At 39.7% G+C, this 12,259-nt stretch overlaps 1 protein-coding gene across 2 annotated transcripts in view; it reads left to right on the plus strand.

The window, feature by feature from the left end:
• ELP2 (elongator acetyltransferase complex subunit 2) overlaps positions 1–12,259 on the plus strand; it is a 55,488-nt gene that overhangs the window by 27,006 nt on the left and 16,223 nt on the right. For both annotated transcript variants that reach the window (XM_080378583.1, XM_080378582.1), the window contains exons 10-13: positions 1,109–1,209; positions 3,187–3,318; positions 3,793–3,942; positions 7,065–7,253. In XM_080378583.1, the coding sequence (XP_080234709.1) occupies positions 1,109–1,209; positions 3,187–3,318; positions 3,793–3,942; positions 7,065–7,253 (572 nt within the window). The remainder of the gene's footprint in view (positions 1–1,108; positions 1,210–3,186; positions 3,319–3,792; positions 3,943–7,064; positions 7,254–12,259) is intronic.

A 12,259-nucleotide genomic window follows, 5' to 3' on the forward strand; every position in this document is an offset into this window, starting at 1 on the left:
GCCTTTATTTGGGAGATGTTTTAGTGTTACTGATGGCAGGTGACTTCACCAGTGCAAAGCACAGCTTTGCCAGTGTATATACAGTACTTGAACGGTAGAGTGCAATTAGAATGTCAAAATACCTGTAGTGAAAGACACAGGACTTGTTTTAGAAATATTGGCTTAACTACCTGTTCTTTAACTTTGGTGGCTTTTTTTTAGACACTAATAAAAGACAATTAAAGCAATGTTTAGGCACAATATAGACATATTAAGTCTTGCACTGCAATTTGAAAAACTGTCCTTTAAACCATGATTTTTTCCAGGTATCTTACATCATGCTTCTGCATGTGTGCAGCTGCTTGTGTTCCATGGCCTGCTCAGTCTTGGGTTCTCCAAAATAGATTTCTTTTCTTCAGTAGAGGCAGATCGATCTGAGAGACGTATTCTCAGTGCAGAAGGTAGAAGGTCTGGTGCTGACATGAGATACCACCTCATGAGATGCCCACCAATATCTCTATTCTCAAGAAAGGTTCCTCAGTGGTTCTACAGGTTTTGCAACTGGGTGATGAACCAGTTCCCTCTTCCCGGTTCTGGCTGTGTTGGCTGGTTGTCTGGAGTGTTTCCCTGCATTTTGGGGAGCAGTCCGTACTACTGTATGTATTACAAGGTGCTACAGTCTTTTGAGGTCTGTAGTGAACCTAACACTTAATTTGGAAAAGGCCCAGTGAATACTGGCATAGATTTACAGTTTAAAACAAAACAATCTCTCTCATCAAAATTTATTTGAGGAATAGAAGTGAGAGCTGCTGTGCAGTCCTTGAAGCCCTGGCTTTTCCTCCAAGTTACATTTGTTTCAATATCAATTTGGACTGAATAAACAGTAGAATATGGTTGTTCTCATGTATGTGTTTTACATTTCCTTTGTGAGATTATGGCTGAAAAATACAATACCTCCTAATGAACGCCTGGCAAGAACGTAGAGCCTCTTAAGTCTGGCATTTAAGTACTGCATTGCACATCTCTGATGCTGAACAATTTTCTTAGCGTGTCTGGATTTCAAAATGACCCAATTCTTTTAGGAAGCATTTGCGTAGGTTGTAGGGTAATCATTTTCCTTGTACTGTAGATGGCAGCATGCAACAACCAATGAGGATATTGTCTGCATCAATGGACAAAACTGTGATCGTATGGGAACCTGATAAGGAATCTGGAGTCTGGTTGGAACAGGTAAGTGTCAGTCTTTCTCACAATACGTACTGTGTTCAAGTTGTGTTTCCAGCATCATCTGTGTACTGTAGAGAAGAGAAACTCTGTAAAATGCTGGGAAAGACAAAAGCATTTTCTTGCAAAAATACTCCTTCTGATGCCATGTTGTGAGTAAAATTATATTTTCCAAAAATTATGTGATACAGTATGATTTTTATTGCTTCTGTGCTCTCTTATTACCACAGCAGGGAGATTCTAAGGGGAGTCTGTGCTTAACAGTCATTCATAGTATAGCAGGCCAGGTAACACGCTGTGTACTGCTGGTGAGAAGAGGAAGAAACCCTCCTGAATTATTTGTAATTAATCCTTGTGGGAGTGTGCATTCAAGCATATACCACAGAGCAGCTGACAGGCAATTCACAAGCCTGGTTTTACTCACAGTAACTTGTTCATGGGCTGTGTCATTAGGTTTTTCTTCCATTTGAGCTGGATGCTTGCATTTCACTGTAGTATTTTGAACACAGTTCTAATGTGGATCATCCTAAATAAACAGGTAGTACAACTAGATTTATCTAGTGATTCGGTAGATGCCTTTGTTTTCAGTTGACCTGCTTTTCAAAACTGCAGTGTTTTGGCTGAATTTTTTTGTGTTGGGTTATGCCAACCATTGTTTATGATCTTTCCCGTCACAAAGAAAGTTCTAATCCTCTCGGGTGAAAAAGAGAGAATTACAGTAGCGTATTTAATTTACCCCTGTTCCATTGAAAGGTTCTTGTGCCTTTCTACTTGAAGTAGAAATTAGTTCATAGTAGGGTGATCACATAGAGATGCCATTTGTTGTCCCTAGTTATAATGCTTAGTTGTGGCTTTATTTGCAAGCTTCTAAAAATGGGTTGTGCAGTAAAGCTTGTTGCAAGTTTTTATTCTTCCTTTCAACTTTCTGTTTGCATTGTTTAGACCTCAGATGTGCAGTTTGCAGTTCAAATCAGACATGTTTAACTGCAACAATCACTTTTGCATTGAGGGGAGGGTAGCTGAGCTGAAAGCCTGCAGGGAGGAAGGGCGCAAGGTAAATATCCTGTTTTCTCTCTCCCATTTTGATACAATAAACAAGAAGTCTTCACAAAATCATTCCCCTCCTCAGAGGCGAGACTAGAATTCTGCCTCTAGCATTGCATATGAAAGTCACTTCCTTATGGATGGGATTTTTTTGGATGAGTGGTAATAAATAAAATGGACGTACTAGTCCACACTGCCATTTAGAATGAGGTATCAATTAATTTCATTGTGATCTTAAAAGCAACAGTATAATAATGGGGGAATTTTTAAAGAGTTCAGCTTGAAAGGAATTGTGGTCTTATCTCTTGAATAAAACCTGAAAATGTAACTTCAATAATCTTTTAATGTAATTAAAACCTTGGAAGAGCACTAGAGCAACTATGAGGTATATGTGTGTGTGTGCATACATACATGCAAAATCACAAGGGAAGCACAAAACAGAGGCCACAGAAGGAATGTGGAGCAAATTGCAGGGATTCATGGAGAAACAGGGAAGTGGAAATAAGGTAGTGAATCTTGGAAATTAATTGGGGGGAAGAGTAACTGGAAACTATTGTTTCTTTGGACCATTTTTCCATTTTGTGCAACAGAGCAGTAGCAAGGCAACAGATGACAGGTAACTGTTGCATCCAACAAGCTGGACTGAAACACATAAATACTGTACTGTATCTCATTTACTGTACTGTTTTCTTTATCTTGGGGGATTGAGCAAGATCTTATCCTGAGATGTTTATGAAGGGAGGCTCAGTTAAAGTGGTACGCAGCTTGAATGCCCATATTTTAGTGCTTAACTTTGCAATTAAAATATTCTTTAAATGTATTTTTGTGTGTAATACGAACTCTTGCTTACAGCTTAATTTTCACCTCATAAGATTAGGATGAGTTTATATGAATGGAAGGCTCTTTTCATGTATATTTCACTTCTGATCGTTCATTCAGGTACGGGTAGGTGAAGTGGGTGGCAATACCCTTGGATTTTTTGACTGCCAGTTTAGTCCAGATGGTTCAATGATAATTGCTCATGCTTTTCATGGAGCACTACACCTTTGGAAACAGGCTACAGTTAATAAGGTATGCTGGGTTTTTATTAGTAGTAGTACTTAAAAGAATGACTTACATGTCACTTGAAGTATTTTCTGTTGTTAATAGGAAAGTGTACCAGTACAATTTAAAATTAATTATTGAAATAGTCCTACTCTGAATATAAAATTCTGTAGGAGGCTTCTGCAAAGAAGGGAGATTGCAGTCTGCCAGTCTCTAAAGCTGGTTGCTTCTCTGTGGGAACCATAAAGTCAGTAGATTAGTCTGAACTCCGTTGTGGTTGTGCTTTGCTCAGAAGTGGCAGCTGAACCAGTAAGATGTTTCTTTTAAGCTAGAGCAATAAAACAGTATTTGTGTCTCTTCAGACACTGAGTTCTAATAATCTGCAATTTTCAAATGACTTTTTTTTTTGCTTTCTTAATAAGGACATTGATACTTCTATTTTGGTTAGGATATGCTAATCAGTCACTTGAAAACTCTTTACTTCTTTGGTGACTTCAATAGAAAGAATGGACTCCAGAAGTTGTGATTTCAGGACATTTTAACACTGTAGAGGATGTGAAGTGGGATCCAGAAGGAGAATTTATCATCAGTGTTGGTTCTGATCAAACTACTAGACTCTTCGCTCCATGGAAAAGAAAACAAGAGACAGAGGTACGATCTTCAAAGATTTTGTGAGCTTGTTAAAGATGTCTTGTCTTTCTTGAGTTTGGAACAAGTCATCTGAACTTGTAACTCAAAGCTTACATTTCCCCAAGCGAGATCTGTTCAAAACTGTTTGTGTAAATGCTTGGCTTGATTGTTCAGTGTGCGCTGTTTTCACTTTAAAAATACTAGTGGCAGAGTTCTAGTAATCATGTAGCATGATTGTTGTTTAATCCTGAGTCCATTTCTGAGTTAGGTTAGTGTTCTCCCAGGGTCTTGAAAACCAGGCTCTGCAGTAATTCAGGAGGAGCAATATGTGGCTGATTCTAATAATTATCTGTTGCCCTTGTTTAACACCCGCCTAAGCACTGCTGCAGGTAAGCATAAAGAAACCTAACTTTGGTTGTGTTTTTCACACAAGCTTAATCTAAGCAAAGTTCTCACTGTATTTTTTACACTATGTTGTTTATCACTCTGTTTTGCTGGAATGAGTACCTGGACTATATGAGTGCAGTTTGTACCTGTGCAAGCAACTTTTCAGGAATAATTATTCCTAAATAACTTTATGTGTTCCAAAATAAGTCTAAATTTTGGTGTGGGAAAACTTGTCTAGGAATGCACAAGTTCCTTTTTCTACTTGCTCATGCATTTCTCTCATCTACAAATACAGCTTTTTCTGGCAGAACAGGACTAATGTTCTGTTCAGGAAACTGGCAGAAACTAGACTGATTGAAGTCATATAAGGCCTGTGCAAGCTGTGCCGTTAGTTGGAGGAGGCAAAGGGTGGCTATTACAACTGTCTCACCAAAGCTTCTGTTGTTTTGAGAGGGTGAATTGAGCAGCAATTCCTTGATTTCCTTCTTCCAGGTCACATGGAAGTGGTGGCAATTCCAGCTCAGGTGCTAAGCTTTGTCTTGTCTTGTAGGAAGGTCATGTCCAATTTGCTTCCCTGCCTTTTCCCCTAACCTCCAGTCTGGAGGGTGGAAAAGATATGGAGGGAAAGTCTTAAGACTAGCAAATGATGAAAACTGGCAACATTCAAAAGAGTTGTCAGTATCATGTTCTGTGACCTACTGAAATACCACTCTTTATTATGTTTGCTGCTTGCTAATTTTTTATCCTGTTTTCTGAAAAACTAATCTTTGTATGATTTACCTGTACAGCTGTTCCTGCTGCCCCTGAAACTTTTGAATTAATTGATTAGCAGAGCGATTGCTGTCTTCATACCTAAGTTTGGTGCTTACTGTATTAGTGTACTTCCCCTTCCTTTTCTGACACAGAGCATCCACCGGGCTAGTTCAGGTGTAAATCAAAGCAGCATCAACACTTGCTGCTGCATGAGGTGTGGGAGAAAGCTATAGTATCCTGTTAGTGGGTTGAGATAGAAATGGGTCATTTGAAGGGATGTGTTCAGGACTTCTGAACCCTGAAAACCAGGTGCTTAGTTCTGCTGCTCATGAACTTATGTAACATAAGCTTTTAAAAAGCCTTACTTTCTTTAGCATCTGAAAAATTACAACAGGTCACATCTGATGTTTGTCTTAACAGCACACAATGCATGGTTCAGATGTCTGTGAAGAGTTAGTATTACAGCTCAATGTTCATGTTTTTCCTCTATAAAAAGAGAACTAAGTGTTAAATGCAAATAATTATCCCTTCTTAAAATCTCAAATTTTGATATTTTACTGGGTTCAAATATCAGAAAGGGATAACAGTCAGCTTCAATTTGTCATGCAGATTTGCAGCCTGGTTTTTCTGGAAGAAGCTCATTGAATGACTTATGTAGCCCTCTTTCGTCTGTTTTGGGGTTTGAGTTTTTTGTTTTTTTCATTCCTGTTATGTGCTGTGTTCTAAAGTATGCAAAGATGCACCTAGTAAAGGGTAAGTGAGGTTTCTTGCTAGCTTGTTTGTTTTTAAAGAATTAGTGCTTTTTCCTGATTGGAAGATAATCAAGCTATTGTGAAAACATGAGATTTTGTACAATCTCTCAAATATCCCCTTCAGGTTCTGTCAGAATCTTTGACATACTCAGTTGAATTTTTAGTGTGATATAAGGGAAGGCACTGTACTGACTTTGAACTGAACATGTTTGTATGGTATCTAATACAATGTAAGTTCTGTCTTGGCTGCAATTTTCCAGGCGTTGTAATACTATTCTAATACAATTCTAATTGATTGAATTAATTCTAATTCTGCTAGCTGTTGACTCAAAAGTGCATGCTGTATTTTTCCAGCTCAAGTATCATGTAGGAGTAGTAGGAAATAACACTTACTAAAAATGTTTTAATGAAAGTGTATTTGCTAGAAAACTTTTTTTTAAAGAATCAGTTTTTTCATATGTGGAATAAATTAGGTTTTTAGAAAAGCAATTTAAATAATTTCATTTTTTTGCGAATATTCTTTGCTTAGTCTGACTATATAACTTGTCTAATTTCTGGTTAGCTGTTAATTCTGGTTTTCATGGATTAGTACTTGAAGCATGGATATGAATATTTCAGGAAACTAGGGAAAAAAAAGCAATGTTTCAGATGAAAACACTTCTAAAATCATCAGCATTTTCCAGATGTTTTTCCTATAAGAAGCTGTTCTGATTTTGTCAGTTTTTTGCAAAGCTTCTATTAAATGCTCTCACTAAAATCAAGTATTTACAGAAAGGGGGGAAGTAGGAATCTGTAGCCTGCTGACAGCAGTGCTGCTGTGCTTTTGTGAAAGACAGATGAAGGAAGCAAGTTAATTGTTGCTACCTTTTATAGATCTTTCAGAGCTACAGTTCTGTAAGCAGCAAGTAGCATATACTCCTTGTATTGCTTAAGCAAATTATGTCCTATTCCTGACTGTCTAGCATAAAGAAGTCGCAGTAAACGCAATGTGCCATTACTAACAAAGGTAAGTAAATACCTTAAACATACCTGTGCAGGGACGTAGTTTACTAATTACAGGAATTGTTTGGTGGAAAAATAGGATTTAACTGACGTATGCTCACATACATCAGTTGTATGAATGTCAGTAGAAGCTATTAACTTTCCTTTTTGTTAATATCAGCAAGTAGAGTATTAGTACTGTATTGGAACTCAAAATCTTGCTGCCTCTCTGGTTAAGAATGGTGTTTTACTGTGTGTGTGTTCGTTTAGGTAACCTGGCATGAAATTGCAAGGCCTCAAGTACACGGATACGACATGCGTTGTTTGGCAATGATTGGCAGGTTTCAGTTTGTGTCAGGAGCAGATGAAAAAGTGCTTCGAGTTTTTCGTGCTCCCAAGAATTTTATAGAAAATTTCAGTAACATCACTGGTATTCCACTGGAGAAGCTGTGCTCCCATGTAAGTGTGCTAAAGCAATGCTAAGTGAAGACAGCCTCTTTCATGTAAATAAATGCTTTAGAAAATGTCAAATTGCACTAAACTCCATAAAAATTCTTTTAATAGTTCTGATGCCTTAACTTTGGTTTTTTCCTTTCCCTTCTATTTGTTTCCATGTGTGTTGTTTCATATGTATTTTTATGGTGATGTCTTATAAAACATGTTGTATTTGAAACTGGAGACCTGGTGTCAGAAGGTTGCAGAGAGTGTAGGTAAATTTTAAGTAAGTCAGACCAAGCAGACTACTGTACACATGTGTTGATTTGAAAGCAAACAATAAGCCTGGAAGTGTGCTTCCCCTTAATTTAAGGGTGTAGTGGTCTTATTTAGATGTAATTATTGTTTTGTGTTGGGTTGTTTTAATTGTATGCTTGGAAATAGCATAAAGCTTTCAGCACTATTGTTAGTTGTTACATATAAATATTTATAAATATGTACTTGCTCATTCTTTATTTCCTGTTGGCATTGGAATTTTCTTGAGGCCTTCGTATTCCAGTTCTTAGTTGTGGATAAGTGTATTTTCCTATTCTGTGGAAAGATAAGACTGCAGAGTTGCTGTCCCTTGTTTGCTCCCTGTTTACTTTACGTTCTAATTCTGTTTTTCTCTGCATTTTGTAGAGCAGACCTCATTTAGGATAGTTGCCTCTGTACAGTGCCTTGCATGCTCTTTGCATTTCTGGCTCAAAAGCAGTGTTTTCTGTGCAGCTTCTCAGAGGTGGATTAGCCTTTCTGTTTCATTCAGCAATTGAAATATCTGGGAAAAAAATCTATTCATTTTTGATAGCAAGAAGTTACATAAGTAGCTGTTTAGTGATTTAATTCCATAAGACTTCATAAGCACTTCCATTAATGATATTGTACAAATAATATTGTGCTTTTATAATGCTGGCAGATGTCATTATTTTACCTTTTGTAGACTTCCCTTATCAGCTTTTCCTCTGAATGCTATTTTTTGATTCATGATACCACAAAATGTTTCACATGGGCTTTGTTTAAAGAGGAAGGCTTTATGAGCTCTGATGATACAGCTACTCTTATATAGCTTTATTGGAATTGTTTTCTGTGAATGCTATTTTTCATTAAAGTGGGTAAGCTTTTTCTTAATTTAGCTCAAGCACCTTCCCAAAAGAAGTACTTAAAACCAAAAAAGCCAGCTTTATATTCAAAAACGGTTGAGTAGGATTATATTCAGTTCAAATCCATGGGATCGTATTATACTTTGGGTTATAATGAAGAACGATTTTTGATTTAGACATGTGCGTGTCTCCTAAATTTCTCATCAAATTATGAACATCTTAGATAAATAACAGTATTTTAAGCTGTCAGCTAAATTATTAATCCAGTTCTCTAAAACAGTCTTTCTTTGAACTTCTCAGAGACCATAAGGAAGGGGGTTTACAGCTATTAAATCTAATCTTTTTCCATCTCTGCATAAAGGGCCCCAAGTTCACTTACCCTTTCTAAATTTTGGATTAACCCCAGCCAGCAACTAAATACCACGCAGCCACTCGCTCACTTCCCTTTGTTCTGCTCCCCAGTAGGAAGTGTAGGAGAATCAGAAAAAGGTAAAACTCGTGGGTTGAGATAGGAACAACTTAATCATTGAAATAAAGTAAAATATAGTAATAATAACAGTAACAACAGTTGTAATGGAGAGAGAGAGAGGAATAAAACCAAAGAGAAACAAATCATGCAAAATACAATTGCTCACCACCTGCTGACCAATGGCCAGCTGTCCCTGAGCAGCAATGGGCAGGCCCCAGCCAGCTCCCCCCCAGTTTATATACTGAGCATGACATTCTATTGTATGGAACATCCCTTGGCCAGTTGGGGTCAGCTGTCATGGCTCTGCTCCCTCCTGGCTTCTTTTGCACCTCCTCACTGGCAGAGCATGGGAAACCAAAAGTCCTTGACTAAGGGCAAGCACTGCTTAGCAGCAACTAAAACATCTGCGTGTCATCGACATTGTTCTCATACTAAATCCAAATCACAGCACTGTACCAGCTACAAAGAAAATTAGCTCTATCCCAGCTGAAACCAGGACAGCATCTGGCCCTTATTCCATACCATGTATGTCTTTTCAATACACCATCAGCTTTTCTGTCTTTTGATAAAAAGTTATCATTCCCCTTAGTCTATGGATCATCCCTCTTCAAAAGTCTGTTGAGTTCATTTAGTCCATGATGTTGGGCTCCATCTGTCGTAACAGTCTTTCAGGGCAGCAAAGATGGTGGGTGGTGTTGGCTTATTGCATGTTGAAGACAGTTCTGATTCCGTCACTGCTGTGCTGGTCTGGTTTCATCAAAGCTCATTCTTAATTGAAAGGGAGCGGGGTTCAAATCCCCAAATCTGGAGTGGCAGAGATGGATGCCACAAGGTGCCCACTGTGGTGATTGGCATATAGCCACCATAGAAATGATAATACACAGTGTTACATAGCAATTAACGTCATAAACTTAATTCATTGGCTATTCTCACCCCAAATCAAATCACCTTGAGGCACACATTGGACTTTCCATCCCCCCACGTTACCCACCAAGTGCACCCAGGTCCTTGAGCAAAAGTAATCCTACACAAGGGTTTACTTTTGCCCGAGGCAGAAATAACTCAGACCGTTTTCCCGAACATATTTTTTTATGTGCACTACAGGAACTTTAACCCCTTCTACAGTATTTAAAAGTTTTGATTGGGAAGGGCCAGCCCAACTGGCAGATCCTGTAGTGTTGACTAACCAGATGGCTTTTGCTAAATTTGAATCCCAATGTTTGAAGGTCCCACCACCCGTTGCTCTCTGTGTAGTCTTTAACAGCCCATTGTACTGTTTGATTTTTCTGGAGCTGGTGCATGATGGGAGATGTGATACACCCACTTGATGCCATATTCTTTGGCACAAGCATCTATGGAGATTGTTTTGGCAAAAGTCCTGTTGTCTGACTCGGTTCTTTCTGGCATACTGTGCCACCGCAAGGCTTGCTTTTCAGGGCCCAGGACAGTGTTCCAGGCAGTGGCATGTAGCACAGGATGTTTCCAGCCACCTGGTGGTTGCTTCCACCATTGTGAGCACGCCTTGGCAGGTTTGTGGGAGCAGTCAACCTGCCAAGCCTCACCATATTTGTTTCAGTCATTGTCCTCCGTACCAGCTAGGCTGTAACTGCTTGGCTTGCTCAATTGCAGTGCATGCTTCACATTCTTGAATAACCTGTACGATAGTGTCCATGGTCAAGTCTACCCCTTCATCAACAGCCCATCTATGTTTGTTGCATCTTGTCCCTAATGGCCTGAGGTGTTATGGGCCCACCATGCTCTAAATAGTTCACCCTTATGTTGCCAGTCCAGATCTACATGAGCCATTTCAGTCTTAGCAGCCTGATCCTACCTGTTGGTTGTTTTGATGTTGTTCAGTGGCCCAACTCTGGGTACATGGGCATCTACATGACGTGTCTTCACAACTAGATTCTTCACCCAGGTAGAAATCTCTTGCCACAATGTGGCAACCCAGGTGGGTTTACCTCTCTGCTGCCAGTTACTCTGCTTCCATTGCTGCAGCCACCCCCACAGGGCATTTGCCACCATCCATACATCAGCATACAGGGGGTAAACTACTGTCCATTTTTCTCGTTCAGCCATGTCTAAAGCCAGCTGGATAGCTTTCACCTCTGCAAACTGACTCGATTCACCTTCAGTGGTTTCTGCGATTTGTGGGGGGCTCCATACAGCTGCCTTCAGTCTCCTGTGCTTTCCTACAAAACAGCAGGACCTATCAGTAAACAAGGCATATTGCTTCTCATTTTCTGGCAATATTTTATACAGTGGGGCCTCTTCAGCATGTGTCACCTCCTCCTCTGGTGACATTCCAAAATCTTTGCCTTCTTGCCAGTCCATGATAACTTCCAAGATTCCTGGACAACTGGGATTTCCGATTTGAGCTCATTGTGTGATCAGTGCAACCTGCTTACGCCATGTAGCATCAGCTTTGTGATGTGTAGAGGAAACTTTGAACATCCAACCCAGCACCAGCAACCAGGGTGCCAGGTGGAGCTGCACTTCAGTACCCCTTCATAAACTGCTAATATCTTTTTTCAGTTGGAGTATAGTAGATCTTAGATCCTCTGTATCCCCAACTCCAAAAGCCTGAGGTTGATCTCGAGTCTCCCCTGGCGCTTTCTGCTGGAGGCTCCAGGTAGGGCCATTCTTTCTGGCTACGGTGTAGAGGACAATTTTTACATCTTGCCCTGTCCGGCCTGGCCCTAGGGCTACTGCTTGAACTGTTGCTTGTTTTAATTTGTTCAAATGCTTGTCATTGCTCAGGGCCCCATTTGAAATAATTTTTCTTCCGGGTCACTTGATGAGAGGGCTTATAATCACACTGTAATTTGGAATGTGCGTTCTCCAAAAATGCACAAGCCTGAGAAAGCTTGTGTTTCTTTCTTACTGGTTGGTGGAAACATTGTTGTTACTTTGTAGACAAACTGGATCTTCTCTGCAGGTCCCTTGACTTTGCTTCGTTTTATGGCCACACCAGCTTTCAGAAGGATTTGGACTATTCTCTTTCTCAAAAACTGCTGCTGTATTGCCCCATATGATGATATCAATATACTGCAGCTGTTCTGGATCTTCAGCCTATTCAAGTGCAACCTGGATCAGTCCATGGCAGATGGTAGGGCTGTGTTTCCATGCCTGGGGTAGTCGGTTCTGGGTGTATTGGGTGCTCCTGCAAGTGAAAGCAAATTGTGGCCTGCACTCTGCAGCCAAAGAGATTGAGAAAAACGCATTTGCAGTATCAATGGTGACATACTACTTGGCTGCCTTTGCTTCCAGTTCATATTGAAGTTCCAGCATGTCTGGTATGGCAACACTTAGCAGTGGTGTGACTTCATTCGGGCTGTGATTATCTGCTCTTAGTCTCCATTCTCTGTTAGGCTTTTGCACTGGCCATATGTGGCTGTTAAAGGGTGAGCAGGTCCTGC

The sequence above is a fragment of the Falco punctatus genome (genome assembly GCF_963210335.1).
Source record: "Falco punctatus genome assembly, chromosome: 3".
Classification (NCBI taxonomy): domain Eukaryota; kingdom Metazoa; phylum Chordata; class Aves; order Falconiformes; family Falconidae; genus Falco; species Falco punctatus.